General features: G+C 40.4%; 1 protein-coding gene across 2 annotated transcripts; it reads right to left on the bottom strand.

Moving 5' to 3' along the window:
• Positions 1-5: 5 nt before the first annotated feature.
• ano11 (anoctamin 11) lies at positions 6-21405 on the bottom strand. 2 transcript variants are annotated; one of them, XM_049581054.1, is made up of 24 exons: positions 21219-21405; positions 20914-21074; positions 20354-20480; positions 20068-20261; positions 19847-19954; positions 17703-17839; positions 17550-17607; positions 17361-17471; positions 17108-17273; positions 16635-16725; positions 14005-14101; positions 13407-13550; positions 11261-11398; positions 9474-9572; positions 9177-9279; positions 6650-6761; positions 6493-6547; positions 6259-6356; positions 3898-4034; positions 3548-3753; positions 3310-3446; positions 2935-3025; positions 1354-1537; positions 467-502 (listed from the first exon to the last, which is right to left on the bottom strand). In XM_049581054.1, exons 2-24 carry the CDS (start codon positions 21043-21045, stop codon positions 486-488), a joined length of 2742 nt encoding a protein of 913 aa, XP_049437011.1. In that variant the 5' UTR covers positions 21046-21074; positions 21219-21405; the 3' UTR covers positions 467-485. The 2 variants fall into 2 exon arrangements, with proteins under 2 accessions (XP_049437012.1, XP_049437011.1); XM_049581055.1 differs by having other exon boundaries at positions 6-1537.
• Positions 21406-23994: the final 2589 nt, after the last annotated feature.

A 23994-nucleotide genomic window follows, 5' to 3' on the forward strand; every position in this document is an offset into this window, starting at 1 on the left:
GCTGCTTCTTTTTTTTTTTTTTACAAAATTATGCTTTCAAAATAACTGATTTCCAAGCAAAACTGTAACAAAACACTGTAAGAGTTGTGTGTAATAAAATATAAAGCGGAACACAGGTAACAGCATTTTTAATTTAATAAGTTAACCTATTACATTTATTTTGCAGTATTGAAATAATGCTCCTTTAAATACTGGGATATGGATTCCCATAAAACTACTGTTTTTGTCTGGTGTCTGGTGAGTTTGGCGATAGTAATTCTGGGGCTGTTTCAGGTTAAAACAAAAATGATTTTACTATTTTACTATTTTGTTCTCATTCATTAATTAGACATAAAAACATGGGAAAATATGGTCCAGGTTGAAAAATACCAAAGCACTGAATGTGTTATGTCCATTTTAATTTGATCAATTCTGCTATGATGACTGAAATAATGTCATCCTTCTCCAGAATGCCATTTACTTACGTGTTGTGTACTCACCTGTCCTCATCCAGCAACATGCACTACATGAAACACATCACAACAGCATGGGTCAGAGCACAGGGACACACACACACAGACGAGGCTGAAAATACACTCTATGGGACTGTCTCCACTGTCTCCACAAACAATGTGAATGTACAGGCTGTGTTTGATATGCAGATCTATTTGTACTGCTCTGCTGCTTCCTGTTTACTTCCTGCTTGAAGGCAAGCTTTTTCATTAATTGATCTAATTTCTGTCAAACTTTTCCATTAAACATGGACAACAGTGTTAATAGAGGAAATGATGAACCATGCCAACAACCCATAAGGTCTATTGAGGTAATGAAATTCATCTGACACTGACATATTTGGCTCAGATCCCACTCAGATTACTTTTAATGATGATGTTGCGTGCACTGTAGCGAGTTTATAACAGCTAGTCGAGCCGCAGGTGCTTTGCAAACGCTCTGTGGAGGTGTGTGTGCATGGGTGGGTGAGCTTTTAAAAGCCTTTAAAATCTGGAATTTATTTATGAGAATCAACAGTGACAGGTTTAACACCGTAGGTAACCTGTGGACTCTGCTTGTCCAGTGTTGCATTGATCACCTGGATGGAAACAAAGTTTTCTTTACAAATTCAACATAACACAGGATGAGTTCAAATGCTCATTTGGGGGTGAAGTGTTCCTTTAAATGCTATCATTGTCTTGGAGTAATTTTAATCAAAAACAGCCTCATATTTGTCTGGTATTAAAACATCGAAGGACCCCTGATCTAGAACCCTAAGAGTCCTGCTCTTGCCCTAAATATTCAATTCGGTAACTACAGTGTGAGTGTTTGATGAATGTGTCTTGCACTGCATCGTGTGTGTGTGTCCCATGTTCTACTGACCTGGGCTGGAGTTGCCTGGACTGGCAGGGGCGGCCCCTCGGCCTCGACTCACCAACAGAGCCTCCTGGTTTTCAGCCAGAGCCTGCTTGGCCAGGTAGCGCTCCCTCTTAATCTTCAGCTCCAGGGATTCAGGGACGTCGGGCACGATCCAGTCAATGGCTCGCAGGACAAAGAACACCACATGCTGGAGGAGGGAAGACATGTGTACAGCAAGGCCTTTTAGTTTCTCATCAGATTGAAGAACACAGCCTCTCCTGTCCCAGGATCTGAAGTTTGAACTCAGAGTACTCAAGCAGTTAGAAACCATCTGTAAAGATGTGGACGGCAACATCTTGTGTTCGAGCTCTGGGGTGACCTTGACCTTGAAAATACTAGTTTGACAAAGGAATCCTCAGTTAGACCATTTAGAAATTTTCCCCTGAAATGTCTCCATGACAACCGAGCAAGGTCCATCCACTGATGAAAAGTCACAAGATGTGGCTAAAAACTCTGATTTATGATCCTCAAGTAAAGATTTCTTTATCAAACACGCCTGGTTCAATACTGGTTTATTAAATAATTTCCTCTCTCTACTCCACTGCAGAATCCCTGCCATAAAGCTCCACTGTTGTCCAAAAACTATTACGAACACATCAATAAGCTACAACGTTATATTGGGTGACCATTTTTCTTCATTACTTTAAGAACCACCGCTGCGACTTATTTTGAGCTCCACATCCATCATCCTGCAGCCAAAAACACTCACTAGACCACCAAATGTGTATTAATACGTGGCTGAAATACTCCCTAACAAATCCACTATTACCTCCTGTTTAAGTACTGTTGCATAAAAACGACAGTGCCCAGCTGTTTTAGTAAATTATCGAGCCTTTAAAATGATTTCAACTATATATGTGACCAAGCTCTACGTGCTTGGTAGGAAGGAATGAGCTGAGTGCTACAGACTGAACGGGGAGATTGAAAAAGCACCGTTTGTTTTGTCTTTTTATGGTATTTGTTGACAGTAATGAAAACTCAACATATACTTTGACTCTAGTTGTGTGGAAGTTTTAGTGATTTATGAGCTGAGGTTTACTTTGCGAATGCCAGAAATATAAATGTAAACAACTATAATGAAGAGCAGGAGAAGGAATTGCTGAACAAACAGAAGATGCACACTGCCTCTCAGAAGTCTGGAACAGTGCTAAATATATAGAGGGAAACAGGGATGAAATGGATGCAAATGAATAAATACAAACTTTATAAGAGAGGTGGGGCCTGAGGTAGATGCTGAGCAAAGTAATGGGATGGTGAAAAAACAGCAAAGACAGAAAAAGTGACTAAGTGTCAAAGAAAGGAGACTTGGTAAAATGACATACTAGCTATAAAATTACATGAATTACTGATAAGAGCGAGCATTGCATAAGATGGAAACACTAAAACACACACTAAGACAGAGTTAAATTGTCAGTCCTTCAAGCACCTGGGAACAGAGGCACAACTGGGGATAGAGATGCAGCTGAAAGATAAAAAATGAATAAAATCTGGCAGGCAGAAGAAAAGAAATGAGCAAACAGAAAGACAAAGCAGCTCCCTTCATACCTCGAAAGCAATGATAAAGCCAAGTCTGACGGCGAGAAGCTCCCAGTAGAACAGTGTGTAGTTTCCATTGTTGTCTCTGTACGCTTTATATCTAAAATAAAATGAAATACAGAGTTACTGCAGAACATACTGCAATGGCTGGTGTGCATGATATGCAGCAGCAGCAGCAGCAGCACGAGACCAAACTGAGCAATGTGTTAAACATCAGTAATGCCACCCTCTGTTGGTCAAGTCTGTGATCTGAATTCAGCAATATTAAAACTGAAACTTTTTAAGGATTTTGCAGAAACACTTAAACGTATTTAAAAGGAAAAACATGGAATTCAATACAAAGAGTTAGATTACATTCATTAAGAAAATCTACAGACAGTATACCTGCACATGGGGTAATCGCTGTAGTTAAGTGGGGCGTAAGCCAGGGTGAAATTGACGTATCCATTGAGATCATTACCGAACTTGTACTGGTAGAGCAGACGAGGTAAAAAATCTGATGTGAAGGCTATTAGGAAAGCCTGCAGATGGCAAAGAGAAGAACGGCAAAAGATAATGTGTTAGGAAAGAGATTTGCATGGCATCCAGTCCGGTGTGGGTGTCATTTTCAATATGGACTCACATTGGCGATGACAGATAGGTGCGACAGGGCTTCCAGTATGTTGAACCAGACTCCGATGTTCTGGGCGCGCTCAGCCACCGGCCGGCGGTACTCGCACACAAACTTGTGGGCATCCAGACGGATTTCCACCCAGTTGTTGAGGAGGGCGAAGAGCGGAGCGAGGGGGAATGCTGCCACGAAGATGGTGATGAACCCAAACTGGAGCACTGCAGCACAGTGGGTCATTTTTTATTTGCACAGTGAGACAGCAATTTAAATGTCAGACATTATACTTTTTTTACATAATGTTCATCATACTGTATATAACATTTGAATCACAGTGTACTTAAGGTACAGTTGCGGACACTTGCCCATCTCCAGGTACTCTTCGAACAGGCCTTCGCACTCCACCAGCTGGTAGTCTTCCTCCCAGCGCTGAGGCTCATGGGATGCCTTATCCCCCAGCACCTTGGCCAAAGTTCTTTTCTGGCGCCAGGCCTTCACTTTACTGTCAGAGTAGAGACACAGAGCTTGTGAATATGGAATAAAAAATGACGATAATTAAGATAGTACTGGGAATAAAGAACTTAGATTCACCACGGGGAGGTCAGAGGTCATGCTCGTGCTTTAACATTGACTTTCATTTTTGTTGACATAGTTCTGTCATTATTATAATATACTGCAGTCCTTTTTCACACCCTGAATATAACGTATATCTCACACTTTTCATATTACATGGTTAACTGCCAGCTTCATTTCTGTGTTGATGACTTACCATGAGTTTGGGTTTTTAATTCCTTAAAAGCTGGATTCATTTGGAGCTGTTGTCAGAGTAACCTCAAACCTGCAAAAGCAGTTGCAGATGGTTCTATTGTGGTTTTGCAACTAGCATCTTAGTAATTCATTCCCGCTCTGCTGTAACACACATCTGCCTCAAAACACTGTTTGTGTCAAAAAATCTGTACCATATGGCCACTTTCACCCAATCACTGACAGCACACAATCTCATAGAATTTAGGGATGACACTAATGGGGTGCTTGACTGGTTTCACTTTCTCTTCCTCAGTGGCAGCCATCCTGAGATATGGAGCAAACAAGTACGACTGGGACAAGTGTGCTGATCCAAAGAGCCACGAGCAGAGCCACGGTTGTGTATAAACACTAGATTCATTCTAACTGCTTCATCCTCTTGAAGGGGGGCTGGAGCCTATCCCAGCTGACATCGGGCGAGAGGCAGGGTACACCCTGGACAGGTCGCCAGACTATCACAGGACTGACACATAGAGACAAACAACCATTCACGCTCACATTCACACCTACGGACAAAGTTATCAATTAACCTAGTCCCCAATCTGCATGTCTTTGGACTGTGGGAGGAAGCCGGAGTGCCCGGAGAGAACCCACGCTGACACGGGGAGAACATGCAAACTCCGCACAGAAGGGCTTCCACGCCCGGGATCGAACCGGCAACCCTCTTGCTGTGAGGCGAGACTGCTAACCACCACACCACCGTGCCGCCGTAAACACTAGATTTTTTTTTTTTTTTAAATTAGAACAGACTAGTGAACCCTGAGGAGGTATTTGCTGAATCTGACAAAAAAGTATATTAGATTAGAATTGCTGACGGCATCTTTGAGCCTTGCCAGTGGGTCATCAATAGGACAAACCTCGAGGGGTGAGTCCTTCAAAGGATTGAGGCACTGAATTGGGACGCAGATACAGCACAGATAATAGAAACCACAAAGTATTCTGACGAGCAGAACAAACTTGGCTGCAAAATTGCACACTAAGCGATAAACAATCTCTTAATTAATCTAACAGCAGCTGCATGAGACGTCACTATTTGGGTTTGGGCATAGAGATCTACGATAAAAAAGGGCCCCGTGTAGCCTTAATTTCACCCTGCCCACTTCATTTAAAACAAGTGGTGTGCAACAGGGCATTTGCTATGAATGACTAACCATAACACCCTACAAGTAGGTCAAGAAACAAGTTTAACAGAAGAAAGCAAGAAAGCAGTTTACAGTCTGTGGTAAATTTCAGATAATTTGAACATTTAAGGAGTTATATTTTGTTTCACAGGTGAGCAGCTTTACCACTAACCCCCAAATGTCTCTTTTTGGAAGGTCCCTACAAACTGATGATAACACTTAAATGAGGGAAACACTGGATCTCAGTGCCGCTAGCAGTCAAAAGCTCAAGGAGCAACCTGGCATTCTGCTATATGATTTTGTTTACTAAAGCCCTCTGAAACCTGATTCTACCCTGTTGTTTGGTGTGCTGTGTCTGGAGACATACACACCCACACACACCCACACACACTCAGTGTGCCAGTGCTGCAGAGGTAGAGCAATGAGCTTTACTGCACCAAAATAACAGAGCTGCAATCAGGACGCAGAGCCGTCTGATGCAACACCTTAAAAAACAATGACAATGTGATGTACACTAAAAAAAAGTGATGATGGACTTTATGCAGTCTTGTTATAACACAAATATCAAATGTTTGTATTATGTTAACTCCTATTTATTCTGTTTCTAAATATTTTTGACAGTTCTGATTTAATTTTATGAATTCAAGCTGAGGAGAGCCATTTTCTTTGCAATCAAATTTTATGTTCATGTTTAAATTAACAAAACTGTACTCCTGTCTGGTTAAGAAAACCTCTTATAAGCTCCAAGAGGCAAAGTGAGGCAGGGAAACTTAATAATGTTGGAGATTAAGGTAAACATACGGGATAATGAACTCCTGGATGTTGTTGATGAGTTGCTTTCCCACCATGATGATGAAGAGTTGCTCAGCCAATTCAATTAGGCAACCCCCGGGACCACACTGCAAAGTGTGAAGACACACGAAAACACAAAGGTATGACACAGAAGAGCAGCACATGTTTTTCATACTTGAACAAAAATACAATAGCAGGGAGTTAGTCCTCCCTTTGACATTTACTGGTAAATTAAAGACTCACATCTTCATTTCTCATTCCAAACAAGGTCCCATAGTTGGTGGGGTAACCCACAAACCTACCCACACAGAGAGTACAGAGGACAGTTAAAACTTTATTTGGCACAAAATTCTCTTCACTTTCCAATAGTTTCTGTGTATGACTGTAATTCGTGTCTCACCTTCCTTTAAAGAAAGCCACATAGAAGGGGGAGGAGTAGAAATTGACAAACTGGAAGATGAAGACCTTGAAGATGAAGGCATTGTCATACTGGGTTTGTGTTCTGTGCATCTCTGCAACAGAGAAAACATGTACACACAGTGTTAATGACATCAAAGTGATAGTAATAATGACAGTAAGTGGCAGTAACAGTGTTACTGTTTGATGTTGTTTGCCGGAGAAGGGGTTTGCTTAAAACCTGTGTAGTTTTGTAGAGTGTTGCCATGCTCAGATTTCTCAGCAATAGCATGATGAATATTGTTATCTTAACAGCCAAGAAATAAACTGGAATTATTCTCCAAAGCAGCACACAGAGTAAAATGGACAAAACAAGTGTAAACCGTATCAAGCAGCCACTAATTAACCTGAAAAAATATGTTTCCTTTCCTCTGTCTGATCAAGAGAAATGTCAGCTGAACCAATAATCATACGAACTGCAAAGTAGGGCTGTTGAATATGGCGACAACAATATTACTTGTGATAAATGAGGCTACAGTCCCAAATGTTTTCTCAAAAGCCCCAAACCTTTTAGGTTTTTAAAATACTTTTAAACTTCGTTTCTCTTCCCTAAAGTCTTTCTGACTGTACCAGCAAATCAATAGAGCAAAAGTTCCAAAGGTACTTTTCTATTAGTAATGCTGTTAATGCGAATTCCTACTCTACCTTAATGAAACTGATTAGATACAAAATGAGATGTGTATTCCTTGGCAACTTCCTTGCTTTTCCTAAATGATGTACAGATTTTTAAGCATTCTATTTTTTCAAATGGCTTGATAATTAGTGCAGCATAGTTGCATAATGCCCCTACATAGGACTAAATGCCCCTGCCCCCCCTAGGTTAGCTCTGTATGCTCCGCCCCTGCAGCTAAAACACAACAAATTGTTGGCTGAATTAAAAAATGAAAGCAAATTTTGGTGAATACTGAACTGAACACAAAGTGGAAACAATAATAAATGAAAATAAGTGTCTCTAGTTAAGACAGATATGCCAATTTTCTCACTCAGAATCAGGTCTCATGTATGTTGGAGGTCCACTTGAAAGAGCTTGACATTTGACCCTTTTTTCAGGAGTCCTGAATTTGCTCAAGTCAGAAGGCCATGATGGAACATGTGACGTGGTATAAGCATGATGGTGAAGAATCTGCTTAATAGAGACGTACCACTTATCCTGTCTTTTTGGTGACAGTGTGTTGCATGCTATTTTTGGTAAAGGTCAATACCTTATGTAAGCAGTTGGAAACCAGTTATAGAGGACTACAATGTCCTGCTGTAATAATTAAAGCTAACCAGTTACTCTCTCACCCTGGAGAGAGACGGGGAGATTCTGGTTCTGAAACTCAGGTATCTCTCTCTAGAATATTCTGAATATGATATTATTTTCCTTCAACCCATCAATGCTTTTTGTGTGTTTATTTCCTGAGTGCTGAGTGTTTGTAGGCAAATTGCCACCCACAGTTCCTCACAGGATCAATTGTAATAACTCTTTGTAATGATTCTTTGACTTTTCATCTAGCGCCATCAAGTCTAAATTTCAGTTTGTAATTTACTTATGACCAAATATCCAGAAAAACTAATGACATTTCAATCAGGGTTTGCCTTGTTTTTTTGTGCTAATTTGCTTGTTAGACAGTGTTAGCATGGTAGCATGACCACGTCTTAGTTAAAATCTAACTGAGGTAACAGTACTAGATATAGAAGGTAACGTAATGCATGTTGACTCACTGGATATTTAAAACTAGTCAATAAAACCTAAATTTAACAGTCTGAAGTAGCATTGTTCCAATACTGGCATTTCTAACTTCGATACAATAAAAAGTATTGATATTCAAATCCATTTTGAGTCCATAGGGAAAATTTACATTGAGGGCGTACAATTTAAAATTTGTACCTAAAGATAAATACAATAAGGCTATAACATTTCAACCACGACTTTTTTAGCAGAATGACTGTAGTAAACCTTACAAATACGAGGGAGACAGTGCAGCTAGTAAATGAGTATTGAAACTGTTTTGAATATTTAGTATTGATATGTATCGATAAATCAATATATTTAACAATGCTAGTTTGTAGAAAATAATTGAGCTGATGTTGTTTGTGTCTTCATGAGACTGAGGCTAAAGACAGTTTCCTGTTTCAGGAGCCTAAATCTGGAAATATTATCACAGGTTCCGTCAGTGACTAACCATCATGGCTCTTATAACTATGTCATCATTTGTGTATATATCATCCAGTGGTCCAGATGTTGCAGGACACTGAAAGATGTCAAAATGTCTCAACAATTTCTACAGTGTCGCTACAATGTCTGTTTGTTGCCCTCACTGAAAGACTTTTTTTTTTTTTTTTTTTTTACTCCAGATGGTGGGAATGAATTCAAGACATGAAGTGCTCTTTGAGGAGTCTCATCTTTTAGTTAGTGGAGATCCAGTGAGTGGCTGATATCAATATACAGCATTGAGATTTGAGGTGTTGAGAGCAGTATTGATTCTTACCCCATTTAGTGAGCTGCTCAGCTAATGCAGTGTAGACTTGGCCCATCAGCAGGATAAGGCCCAGATTCACAATACTGCTGGAGATGTTGGCTATAGTCCCTGCCTGAGGAGGAGATCACACACACACAAGTAAAAGTATGCACAAAAACACACACACACTGAGGGTACAACGGAGCTGATGTACAGCTATAGCTTATGCATGTTGTTGTTATTACACTGCTTTTGAATAACGCAAAATATTAGAAACACAACAAATTCAATCCACACATCCTCTGCAGATATCCAACTCTGATATACCTCTGTACGCAGGACCGGGCTCCCAGTATGGAACATCATCACACTGATGATACCGCGGCACATGACCACTGTCACCAGGAAGATCATCACCACACACAGCTGAGAGGGAAGACACAGGGATAAACATTACAGCTGCTGGGTTTTATGAAGTAATATAACAAACAGTAAAAAGAAATTAAAACAATATAAAATAAAAACAAAAAACTATAAAACAAAAATGTAGTCTGGAGGTGAGTTGCTGGCTTGAAATGCTACATAGCATTCATATCCTTCTAATGGCAGCTCTTTGGTGCAAGGATCTATTTGTTTTTTCCTCGCCGAATTTTATGAGGTAAAACAAAATACACAAATTCTGAACATATGAACAACATCTCAGTAATTTATGCACTTTTCAGGGTATGCAAAGACACTTTACATAAGTTAAAATGATTCTAAAAAACGTGACTAAAAATCATTAAAAGAAATTGTCAATAACATGTCAATTTTAAAATGGAATTTCCCAGAAAAGTGTCAACATTTTTTAAAGATTATTTTTAAGTCTTTTTTCGCCTTCATTTTGGGACAGCATGCAGCAGAGGGCCGCTGGTCAGAATTCAACCCATGGGTGTTGCAGCAAGGACACTGCCTTTGTACATGATGCACCTGCTCTACCAGGTAAGCTACCGGGTGCCCCAGATTCTCACATTTAAGAAACATAACACCAGCAATGTTTGAATTTTTGCAGAAAAAGTGACAATTATTCAGTCCACAAAGTAGTTGCCAATTAATTGACTCATCATTGCAGTCCTTGCAATAATTGGCCACATCCAGGGTTGGAAATCAGGACCAGCCAACAGCCAGTTCTAGTAAAATAGGCAGATGGCTGCTATGTGATTTTCATCACTCACCAGCCAAAACTAAAAACCAAAAAAAATGGTAATCTACTGAGAGGCTGGTAGAGTGTGGAATCTTCCAGCCACAGTGGCAGGTTGCCAGAAAGTTAATTTCCAATCCTGGCTACATCGCAGCAAAATCAAGCACAGCCATCATCATCTACAACAGAGCTGGCTGACAGTAAAAAGGAAAGCTACTCGACTGGATAGGCTTCACTCTGAGTCACTCTTCTTGCTTTGCTTTCCTGTAAGTGGTCACAGACACTACTTTATGCAGTCTGCCTTCACAGACTGTGTTGGTGCCATAGTAGCATTTTCAATTTCCCACCTCCATCATCACTGTCAGGAAAAGGGTGGGGGAAACTGATCCTCAGATCACCGGCCAAGAACAAGTTAATCCTGAGACTGAGCATACGGTGTACACGGCTGAGATTATCAGATCATATCCTGCCCTGTGGGCAAATGACCTGGATTCATTATTCGAGGAAGGTTCAGTTACCACTGCAGGATTCAGTGGAATAGTACACAGGTGTGAACCCCACCTCTCTTTCTCCTCAGCATCACAAAAGTAAAAGCTCAAAAGACACTGAGAATCTTTACTGAAACTAAGTATGATGACAATGATTGCAAGAATAAGGAAAGGAGAATACATCTGTTCATACTTGATGTGATTATTTCCATTAAAAACAGGTGAAGTAATTCATCACAATAATCATACTGCACTGTATTCATCAGATTAGAAGTTGCTGATATTTGACAGCGAATCTGAGACTCGTATATAAGTAATGATACCAGCAAACCAATGTCTCGCAAAGGAAAGAATGTGCTGTTATCCAAAATACTTCACCTGAAACAATGCCAACATGAAAAGACAGAACACCATCTGCCTTTAAAACCCTTTAAACTGTGTCTCACCATCATAATGATCACCATGGAGCCAGTGAACATGCGGGACAGCCTGGTCTTCTCAGGAAAGTAGGGCTCTTTCACCCCTGTCACTGGGTTTGGCTCCATCGTAGGGGCCGTGGCTGCAAACTCTGGACGAGGACGCTCCTGAGGGAACAAAGTGATTGACATTAGCATCAACGGACAAACTCTTTGCTGGTTTGCTGAAAAAAGTTCAGCTTCAGACTTCAGGTCAGGACCTGATGGGTAAGGAGTAGGTCCCCCAGAAGTGACGTGCCTGACTTCCTTAACAAGACAGCACAAAAAGGTCGCAGTACACATTTTACTGTGTTGTTTACTCCTGTAAAATAAAATGTTCAAAGGGAAATAACCTATCTAGACTCAAACTTATGTGAACCATTAGTCAGCTAATGAGCTGTCAAAGATTAGCTTGTTGCACAAAGTGATGTGGTTTTAACTGCAATACTGTACCTTCTTTTGAAATGTATTAGTTTTTACAGCAATATGTGTTTATGCACACTAAACACTGACACTGACCACACTAATGAGGCTCCAGTTTTATTTCATTTTATTATATATATCCTGGCCTGAGCTAATGACTAGAGTCATTAGGCTACCTTGTCCAACAGGCTAACATCACCTGCTCTTTAGCTAACATCAACTGTTTTATCCCTGTTTATTTAGCCAATTCATTTTTTTTTTAAATTTAGTTTTCAATACAACACACTGCAATAAATAATATTTAGCAAGCAGCTGGGTTTGGCTTTTAGCTGTTAAACAACATTATGTTAATGCCATAAAAAGTCCTGTGCAAAACAACTTTGCAAGCGATGTTAAATCATGGTAAGTTAAGTTCTATTAGAAAGTGACACAGCTCAATTCTGGAGACACAAAAGGAGGTGATGCACCTCACCTGGCCCCTTAATCATGACACGCATGAGACCAGTATGGTCACACTCAGTAGGTGATTTGAGGGGGAATGGACAAAATGACCAAAATGTTTCCACCCATCCTTTTCCATCCACCCCGAGGTCACTTATAGGTGGTAGGCGGTCTGCACCCAGACACTGTCCTGTTTAGACCTGGACCTCTCAAAACTATCAAAACTGATGGAGCTTAAAAAATTAACATTTGACGGCACTACGTTTGACAGTGTCCTACAAACTGGAAACTCACAGACCAATTCTATGCGTTAAATCGTCTCATGTGATGCTGCTCAGACAAGAAAAAAGACAACAGTCGGAGAGAAGTAATTTGACATAACATGTTCCAAAGAGAGAGAGACATTAAAAACAGAGCTTTCAATCAGGAATGGACAGACTCTTACATGTTCAGTCTTCCTACAGCCACTTCAGAACCAGCATGTCTCATATCACGCCATCCCTCTTGTTGCAAAATGACCAAAATGCCTCCCCCTTGTTAACCAGCCACCCCCTCTCTCCATCCTCTGGTAGCAGAGTGAATGCGAGGGCAGAGAGGTTGAATGTGTTAGTCTAGTTTGCCTGACTAATTGATCCTTCATCTGACTGAGGTTTGTTAGAATCTCTTACCCTAACCATGGCTCTGTAATGTCAGTGGCCTGTCTGTGCTGTGTATTGATAAATCCATGGCGCTGTTCGTGGTGCTGAAGTAGCAGACAGATTTCGATTTTGAGTCCCACCCTTGTGTCTGTTTCGTCTTGGATATATGATATTCTCTTAACTATACAGCTGTTCAGGCCCTGTCACACCAAGCTCGGCTGACGGTCAAAGTTGGGCCATTGGTGGACGTTCACTGGCGCACAGTAAATATGCTCTTGTTCTTTCAAAATTGGATTGTTAATGTGCTAACTGGCTAACTAGTTTCAAGACGATCTTCCAGTTTCTATTTTTGAATGAAGATTACAGACGAACGTCATCTGCTGGTGTAGAGAGTTATTGCATCTCATGCAGGTACATAAGACATGTGCTGGTTGACCGCTGGCTGCAGTCTTTGCATCATGTTCATGTGCAACTTTTTTGCTGAGACAGGCTAATGTCAGGCAAAGCAGTGGGACGGCTTCGTCACCGCTTGTTCTCTGAAGTTGGTTTTGTGTGTCTGGGCCTTCAAAAGCGATCAAACCGCCCACTGGTCAAACTCACACAGAAAGTGAACAAGAAAAAATGGATTGTAAGACCTCTTCTTCATGGAAGTCCATGCAGTCCCAATGATGGGCCAGGGTGGCCATCTTCCGCTTCCAGTACTCCAGGAAGGTTACAGCCCAGAAGGACATGAACACACTGAAGAGGACTGTGCCTGGGTGGTCAAATAAGTAGCCCAACTGCAATACAGGAAGTACATCAACTTTAAGTCTCAGGGTTCCCATACTTTCTGAAACATCAAAATCAAGGACTTTTTGAGGACCTTCCAGGCTCAATTCCCTCAAATTCAAGTACCTAAGATGGCATAGTTTGAGACATGGATCAATGTTATTTACTGTTGTAAGTGTGAGAATTTTTATAGTTAGAACTAGTAGGCTTTACAGAAGCTTACAGAATGCAATTAAACATCAATGATGCAACAGCAGGAGACACACATGCAGACAGGGTGTTCTTACTCAATACATATAAACTCAAGCAACTGAAAGACATATCTATAAATATATATAAGTCTTTAACTCTTTCAAGGTCTTGATTTTTATCCTCAAATTCACAAGGATTTCGAGGACCCTTGCAAACCCTGAAGTCTATTTGCAATACAGTTAAAAGCTGGATTAGTGAAATGTGTTTCCTTACCTTGGCCATGGTGCAGATTTCAGACATGTTCCAGGCCTTGCATGTGTTACAGAGAGGACACATTAGATAACTGGCTCCACTGGTACAGATTTCTTCACTGCTGACAGACACAAAGATTAGTTACAACTGAGAAAACACATTTCAAAGCTGTCAAACCAGGACTGCTTTTTCAGATTTTGATGTATGAGGTGGCCGAGCACACTTGACAGAAACTATACTCGTAGTTATCAGTGTGAGAGTTAAGAGATTGGGTGAAATAACCGTAATGCACTTTGCGCACAAACCCAGGATCTTTTGATTGAGAAAGTGTAACAGATGGAAGGTGTTGAAATCGGTCTCCCAGCTTGTGCCAGGGAGAGCTACTGCAGTGAGTTACTGAAACCATGGCTACACATGCTGCACAAATAAAGCCTGCACTCAATACGAGACATCTTTCTTTCTTATATAATATATAATGGGGAGATTACACTGCACTAATTGTCCATTATCACGAGATTGCTGCAGTTTGTTGCTGCAGGCTGCTGTCCATCCATTCTCCACTAATCAATGGCTTTAATCTACAGTGTGAACTAATGAACCTCATGAATCTGAGACATAAGGTTGGTTCCTTTCCTGAGATATTGACTCCTCATCGTCCATTCTCCCTAACCTTTCTTGTTACTTTATAGCCACATAAATAGAATGATGGCAGGATGCCACAGAAAGAGAACGGTAAACACAAAACAATCTGTGAGGCAATATTGGGGTACAAACACTCGGAGGTACGCTTACTCTGAAAGAAAATTGATTACACAATATTGTGTAGGTAGAGCAGAGTCCACTGTGATTATGAATAATAAATAATAAATTGGGGCACAGGCATACCCCATGTGGATTGAATAATTATGGGGTTTGTTTTCATGCAGGACAGACTGTGCTTTGATGCTTTGGTATATTTGTACCTCAAACTGTGCTTGCTTTACATAATTTGGGAGGGAGAGTGTTAGTAGAATTTTAATTTCTGAGTGATTCCAGTATCCCTTAAAGCCGCTATAATGCGTTTTTAACTGATTAAAAAAAGTCTTAATTTAATACAGATGCCTCTATATGACCTACATAAGCAAACGAGACTGTCAGCAATAAGACTGGCTATTAACTATTTATATAACTGTTGTATAGTTAGTCTTAATACTTCATAACTATTTTAGAATTATGCTTAATCCCTGTCACTGGGTCTGATTAACTGGCAAATCACATGAAAGAACTTACTGCACGCTCCCTGAAAGAGCCTATGTTTTCATTTTCCCAGACAAAGTTTTGTAGTGAATGCCAGTAAACAGGAGGCGGGAGGAGAATTTGATAGAGCATGGCAGAAAACACGAGTAAAACCCCAGTCGCTCATTCAACAAATGGAGAGCACTCAGAGATTTAAAAGGATTCAAAACCGATCATAAATTGGCCCTCTTCCTCTTAGACAGGTATGTAATAAGTCTAAACTGCAGGATGTGGTTTGACATCAATATATGAAATTACATCTGTGACTCAACAAAATTACTATTACCAACCAATCAGATCTGTTAGTTGTAACCAAGGTTTATGAACGGTACAAAAACTAAGCTTTTTCACCATCATTACATTACAGTTATTAATCTTACATAGCCACTTATAGATACACTACCTCATCCCTGCGCATCCTGCCAGTAGGCTGCATCTTTCTTTTACTCACTTTCAAAACAAATGCACGTACTAGCAAGATCAAGACCTCTATGTCAAGAGACTCATGCTCATAGGAAATGCAGATTTTATGCCAGGAAACATGACCACTTTTGCCCACAGAAGCAACTAAAATCAACACAAAATGAAAGTTCCTTGTAGCTGCTTAAGACAATCTCATGACTGCGCATTTAGCTATAGTTCTCTGCACAGGCGTGTTGGCACCAAACCTGGCAACCTCACTGTTGAAAAAACTCCAGAAAGTCACTGTGTCTAGCTGTTACTTGCCGAGAAGTAGTTCACCATGTAAATTACCCTCAATTCACCGTTTGTTTTTATCGAGGCGCAAGTGGATGTATGTTGTTAAATAAAAAATGAAAGGATGACATTGATAGCACATTGAATTTCCCTCCATTTCCAAAGATTATCTTAATGCCATTTGCTTTAAAGATGTTGCCATAAGCCAACCTGAGAGACAGTGAGTGCAATAAGACCTCAAACAAACACCTGGTGATGTATAATCTGTTTAGTTATTGCTTTAACTTTTGTGATACAACCACTGCAACATTTATCTGTGACGTGATATAACATGACACATTACTGACACTATACTGAACTGAGCTAGAGTGTGTTTTATTGCTTAGGAAGTCAAATTTTAATTTGTAAGAGCAAGATTTCTTTTTGAAACGTTACATGGTCTCATTTTAATGAAGCATCAGAACGCTCAATAAAGCAGAATCATCACTACTAAAGCAGTACTAGTACTACCAGTATTAATACAATAATGAATGTAAAACTGGTGCATTCCTCTCCAAGATCTGACCAGATTTACTTGATACATTAAACAAATCATCTTAATGCTACACTCTGTCTTGCTCCATCTCATTTATTTTGTGTTATGCAATTAAACATGTTTTCTGTGGAGCGTGTGGACTCACGCAGGTGCGTTGGTACCCATGGACATGACTCCAGACACAAAGACCAGGGTTCCAACCACAGCTGCCGGCAGCAGCCAGGCTGTGTAGAAACCTGCAGAGACATAAAGCTCCATTAGGCAGCAGCTCTTGGCTGATGCAGGGATGTGCAATTACACTGCTGTTTGATGCTGGAGTGTCCTTGATTAAGAGGTCAGGCTGGAGACGTACGTCTACTGCTGATGATGATAGTTTTCGTGTCTAAAGCTTTTCCTCAGATTTTCTGTTGACAATGTGAAATGAGCGACACTTTCCTCTTTGTTCAGACATAATGAAATTAACTTCTCATGTCAGAAAAATAGATAACAGATTTAGAGGGCATGTAATGTTAAATCCTCTTCTCATGGTCTTTTTAAAATACAACTGCCTGTTTGTTCTCCAAACTACTAATTTCAGGGCATAGAAACTAATGTGTCTGAGTAAAAATCTATATTTACCCAGCCAGGCAAAGTAGAGTGCAATCTTCTCTCCAAAGTACTCCCTGATGTGGTCCAGTGGTTGGTACTTGTACCATTTGAACCAGCGGGCCCAGTAGTGGTAAAGAATCTGCCTCTGGTTCAACTCGTCGGGACGAATCTCATACTTTGGAAGCTGAAAAGGACCCTTTGGAAAAAAATAAACCTTTTGATTAGAGAGGGACAACTGCGCAAGTTTTACATCTGATTAAAGAGCAGATAAATAATATCTGACCTCGTGCAGGGGGAAAGCTGCTGTGTACACCCCTTCATTTACCAGTCTGTCCACACCAACCTCAGCCCTTTTCCTCTTGCCGTACACCGTCCCAGCAAGAATCTCATACACCTGAAAAAATACACAAATTCTCAATTTACGAGATGATAATGTCACCAAATGCACTGCAGAGGAATTCCTGTTACTTACAATACGGTGTCTCTGTGTGTTAGTGAAGTAGGTTTCATGGTTGTGACAGCCAAGGAACCTGTGGATGAGACATTCATTCATCCAAAATACACCTTTATACTGTGATACAGTGTTAATTGATCCTATTATTTAACAATGTTTATTAGAACTCACCTGTTCATCTTGGACTTGCGAAAGGCACATGTATAATAGTCCAGCGGCCTGTTTGGCACGGACTCCATCAATACGTTAGGTATGCATAGTCTTTTCAGTAGCCGAGCAGATGTGTTTAAGTCCAGATTTGGCTGTGCCTGCACACCAAATACAGATTCAGTCAGTGTAAAGAACATCAACAACTGTCTCTTTTTATATAAGGTTGCAATTCTTATAGTTTCACTGTGGTGACACTTGTGGTTACTGGTGGTTAAGTACATTTTACTGATAAAGATACCATAGTTTTGTTAAAAACGTTCCAAATCATCCACTGGGGGCAGTAGATGTAGCTTCAGCAACTCTTCCCTCAGTAATTGAACAGAAAAAAAGCAACTTGTATCTGTTTACAACCATAGACTGTACCTAGCCTTCTGGTCCAAAAAGTGAAGCCAATGCATTACTGCCTTAAACCTGCATTCTTTCTAATGGCCAGCAGGACGTGACTCCTCTGGTTGCAAAAAGAACTCTATGTGAAGATGGACCTACATTTCCCTTTGTTTATTACCTCAGTTAACACTTTCCTAATGAGTTTATGGTCTCTATTGCTAGTTTCAAGTTTTCTTCAGTACAGAACGATGTTCATTTAGTAAACTGTGGTCCCATTTAGAGTAAAATAGACAATAAAGCAGGATATACTTTAAGGTGTGGCTAGCTTATGTTTGACAAGTAGCTATCACTGTGGCATCCTCAAGTTCTCCGATCCCCCCCTCCACAGCTTCACTCTCTCGTCCAAACATGTTCACTTCTGGCTCTAAAAATACAAGACGGCAACAGCAAAAATGCCAAATTCTGATCATGATGGCTATGTTCACATCTCTTATACAGTCTATACTTACAAAACAGCCAAACAAACCGTGAGCTGAGAGGATTCTGTTTCAGGTTTAAAGATTTAAAAAATTATAGTGTCAGATTAGCCTCACGTCACCAGGCTCTTCAAGCGAAGAGCCTGGTGTCTATTCACTCTGAATTTTGTCTGGATTCTGGTTCCGGTCTAGGGAGCGGATGCGGTATTCACCAAATTCACCAAACTAAAAGTGTTCACCATAGTAAAACTTTAAATTCTAGCGCATCATCGATTTGGGGTGATGAGGGGTGTAAGAAAATCGATTAACTTAATAGCTTGGGGCTTTTCTTGTAAATTATATTCTTTAAATTAAAAGTTTCACCGCATTTTTATTAGCTTGGTGCTTTTATTTTTACGGAAAGGCACATCCATCGAATTCCGGATCCTGTCTCACTCGCCCTGGTTCCGTTTCCTTACCAAAACGGCCACTAACGGCCCCAGACTAGCATCAGATGCAGTAATACTCAGCTTATTGGCTTTTGTCACTCACATCATGACCATACACACATGCATTTTTTCCTGTAAATTCCTTGTGCGGGGGTATATTTGAATCTTACTCAGGAAAGTTGGATTATGCCAGAAACAAATAAAACTGGGGACTGATAGAATACCAACACTAAGAGTCTAAACCCATGCTAGTTGTACTTCAGCACAGCAGAGCTTTGAGCTAAATGCTAAAATCAGCACGCCACCATGCTAAAATGCACAGAATGACAATTAAGCTCAATTCAGTTCAGTTCACTGCAATGTTACCACGCTGATGTGTAACAGGTACCATGTAAATGGAAGCATGCAGATAAACACTAATTAGCACTAAACACACACAAGTATGACTAAAGCTAATGGGAATGTAATTAGTGTTGCAGGTATGTGGTCATAAACCAATGTGTACCAGATAACGTTGCAAATCATCCAGTAGTACAAAATACAAAAATGTCAACCTTACGATGGCGCAACAGGAGAAGTCAAGGGATCACTAAAGTCCCAGTATGGCAATTAATCTTGTACATATTGGAATATTTCACAGGATAATTGAAAACTTTGACTAGCTGGCTGCACTAGATGAAAGGTCAAGAGGATCACCAATACCATTAGGAGAGCCCAGAGGACGGCCATCTTGAATGTCTGTACAAATGCCAAAGCATTCCATCTAATAGCTGTTGAGATATTTCAGTCTGTCTGACAGACAGAACCATCCATCAAAACTCTCAGGATTATAACTTCATATGAGACTTCTTTGATTATCAACTGCTGCACTGACCTGCAGTGGAGCTCTCTGACAGAGCTCCTCAGCGTAATACACCAACACATCCCATGGAGCGCTGATTTTCAGAAAATGTATGGTTTTCTTTTCATTTGATGTTTCCTCCTAAAGAGATGAGAAGCAACATGGAGACATTTTGAATTGATAAGTCAACAAAACGATGAGTAGGATTATAACGTATTAATAAGATGAAAAATCTTTATTCTGATCTACACCACCTTTTCCATGAGCAATCCAGCACTCTCCAGATTCTGAACAAACTTCTCCCGCCACTGTGCCAGCTGTGCCCTCTTTCGTTCAGACCTGCTGTTCTCCTCGGTGGGCGCTGCTTCCCCCTCCTCACCGGTCACCTCACTCTTCCCCTTCCCTCGTCGTTTCCTCCGCGAGCGAATCTCCCACACCAGTACAAAGTCTTAACCCAGATCAACCATAAAAAAGACAATTGAAGGACTGGCTTGTCCATCCATCACTGAGCTTGTGAGAACTAATGCAATGTGAGCGTACCGATTTTGGTTCTTCCATCTCTGAAGTAATTGCCCGGCTGTGAAGCTGGCTGGTTACTTTTTGTATTACAGTGCATATAAATAGGATCATCTCCAGCCATATCTTCATCAGCAGCTGCGGCTGAAAGCTAAAAGCATCCATATAGTTTAGTTATAATCAAAACAAGTGGGAACTGCTCGCTCACTTCTCTGCATGTAAATCCTGTGTTCTGTATATGAATAGTACATTACTTTATTAGTTCAACCCATTAGATCCTGTGCCATTACTCAGCATCATAAAAGCCTCCACTTTGCAATAATAATTACAGAAAGACAAGACAGAGAAAGATCATTTCGCTCTTTATAGTATGACTGAGAACGATCTTTCAGTGCAGTTACGTCTCACAAGACAGTTTGATTTCCCCAGTGACAAACAGCGCCTGATACCATTATTGCATGTCTGTGGATGTCTCACTGCAACATCTCAGAGAAGTCAGTGAGATGCGACTTGATGAATGTGTGAATGTGCAGTTATTTTTCAACGTGATTCCTATAGGAAAAGAAAACATAAATAGCACTTACATATCTCGGTGGGATGAAGCTCCCGTTCTGCAGACTCCCATAGCTGTCTGTGGTTTGTGCTTCACCCTCATAGTCCAGATCCAGGAGGACCTCTCTGTCTCCCTTCAGCAGCTCTGAGCCCTTCCTCAACATGATGAGGCGGGTGGCAAAAGGTCCTGTGGCTGGACACAGTATACTGAGCATTCCACATGAAATAGTACTGTTGAAGAAATCTGTGCTTATAACTTAAGTATTTCACAAAAGACAACTATAGACATGCTTTAAAGAAAGAGAGTAAAAAGAGAAAATAAGGGTTGATACAGTACCTTTGCTGTGGTGAAAATTAGGCTGCTGCTAAAGTCTGAATTTGCAGCAATCTGTGCTTCCCTTCTCCTCCCTTTCTTCTATATCTCTGCATCCGCCAAGCTTCTCTGCTCCACTGCTAGATAGCTGTGGAATACCGTAATGGACCGAGCATGCAGGCAGCAGCTGGTACTTCGCTGCATTTCAGCAGAGGAAATGTGCACCAGGAGATAGAGCACAGCGCACATCCCTACTTCATAAATAATGTAGTAGTCAGTCAGGGGTGGAGAATGGAAGAATAAAGTCAGAGCTCTCTCTAACATGCTCATTATGCAGGACATTACACGTGGGAGCAGTCGCCTTCTTTGATTTATTGGGTGTTCCCTCATCAATACAAGCTGCTTCACACGTTTAATTTAATTGGTTTTGAAATGAACACACAATTAACATAAATTATTAACAGTGCTAGAAGAGAAGCTCCACCCCTCTTAGCTTTATTTCCTGACGTACGTCATCGCAGGCACAAGCTTGCACACGACTTCAAATGCTGTTTTGGCCAGTAGTCAAAGATCCTATGATCTGACAACCTTCACATGCATCAGCACTATAGGTGACAGATTTTTTCTCTCCAGCACACCTCAGTGCTTTAAATGGACTGCATTGCTGCAGTCAAAAGAGATTTGTTGAGATGAGGAGGAAAAGAGAGACAGAGGGAGGATGCAAGCAAGTGTAGGGCTAACAGAGTGTGAGGTATTAAGATTGCATTAGAAAGTGGAAAACTGGGGCAAATGAGGGAAAGCATGGCATGGTTTAAACATTAGTGTCATTTAATGTGTAGAAATAGTGTGCTGCCTGGATAATTAAAGATCCCCCAAGAGTACTCTGCAAAAGAGAATTGCATTTACCAGCTACAATGAATTATGGGTCTGATTTTTCCGGTGTCTACTACTGCGCATGAATGCACCATTCCTGAGGTTATCTAACTCTATTCACAGTTTCACCTGAAATTTAAAGGAGATCTCTGAAACGATGAAACAGTACTTAACTGTAAACAAAAATATTACTAAGAGAAGTAACACTCATACTCAAAACACTCAAATATCTTAAAAATCAAAATGTACTTGTGAAAAGACACATTTTCTCAAGAAAAACACTGTAAAAAGAAACGTTAGGCTTCCAGATTAAAGTGACTCTCTACCCATTTTATGATGTCATCAGGGTTACTTTAGGGTGTGCTTTTTAATGGAATGCCTGTGTTACAATTCGGGGTATAGAGTAGTGCAGGAATGACTCCTAAAACCTGCACAAATGAGTTGGCAAGTTTGCACCCCTGATTCCCTTATCTTGAAGTCAGTATGGTTTGAATGGGTTTTTGGTTAGAAGCCTGAAATAAGGTCTGGGGTTAACACAAGCTAAGAGACTTCATGTGTTGTTCTACAACATATTATATGTCAGTAAATACCTCACTCAGTAATTTTAAAGCCTTTAGGAGTTTTGAAAAAGAAGGTTGATGTTAAGTCCAAAAGAAAAACAACAACATATAAACTGTTAATGTAAAAAGGGAGTTGCTAACAAGTGGCTAAATGAGACCACAGAACGTCACTACACTTGACACGGCTTTACAGCCTTGTTGTAGTGGTGAAGTTATGTCATGCAATCGCGGTGTAGTTCATTTTATATCCTTATGTTAGCTTTTTACTTCTGGGAATTGCATTTACTCTTCAAAAACCATGAAAGTGGTGTTCATTAGTGAAGATTATCTTGCTGAACAAAACACAAAGTTTAGTTTGCCACAGATCTTATTTTCTGCAATAATCCAAAATCCATTAAAAACATCCCCATCTCCGCTTTTCGACAAGTGACCTAGGGCAACTTTGACTTTCGCATTGATGTAATACTTGGAGCGCTTTATAGGGGCAGGGCAGGGAGGGTTTAATGAAAGATACATCGAATTGAATTATGGGAAGAGTAGGATCCAGTGCAGCATATGTACTTTAGAGGTGCCAAAATCAAGGACATAGGTTTGTACATGGATAGTAGGGACATGTCCCTACCAATATTTTGGGTGGACACAATTGTCCCTACCAATATCTGAGCAAACTTGTTGCATTATCGTCATTTTTACAGTTTTGTATACAAACATATGGAACAAATCGTGTCTCATATTGATTCCGTGTGTCAGAATACATTTTAATTTTTTAATATGGAACAATCTCATTATATTCCTGATCGAAAGTGTTTTCAGTGTAATGGGGAACCAGTGAACCAGCCCGCATTTCTACAAGTTTTGAGTGGAACCACTGTGAACAAGAATGTGTCATCAATGGAGAGTGCTGCACAATGCACAATGGACGTAAACAGTGGTAGCAAATTTGTGGACTACATTGATTAAATACGAAATTTTGCTCTGTTATTACAAATATTTGTTTTGCCCAAAACACAAGCACTGTTAATGAGACCACTGCATGCTCTTTGATAGTTTCTCACTTACTTATCCTATGTTGCCTTCTCCATCCTCTTTTCCCAACCTGATGTCATCACAGTTCTCATTTCACATCAAGGAAAACCTGCTATTTTTTGGTTCCAGCTGGGAACAAAATTTTTGGGTTCCAAACCAATTTAATTTTGGTCGAAATACTCCAAACAATTCAAAATTAGATGCAGGAACCGGAACAGACCTGGTTCCATGTTGGTGGAAAAGGCATAAGACAGTCTTAAATGGGGTTCTGTGTCTGTCAGACGGTCTGAAGGGGATACATCCATATCAGCACAGCAATAATGTAATATACAGGGGACAAT

This window comes from Epinephelus fuscoguttatus, linkage group LG7 (assembly GCF_011397635.1).
Source record: "Epinephelus fuscoguttatus linkage group LG7, E.fuscoguttatus.final_Chr_v1".
Lineage (NCBI taxonomy): Eukaryota > Metazoa > Chordata > Actinopteri > Perciformes > Serranidae > Epinephelus > Epinephelus fuscoguttatus.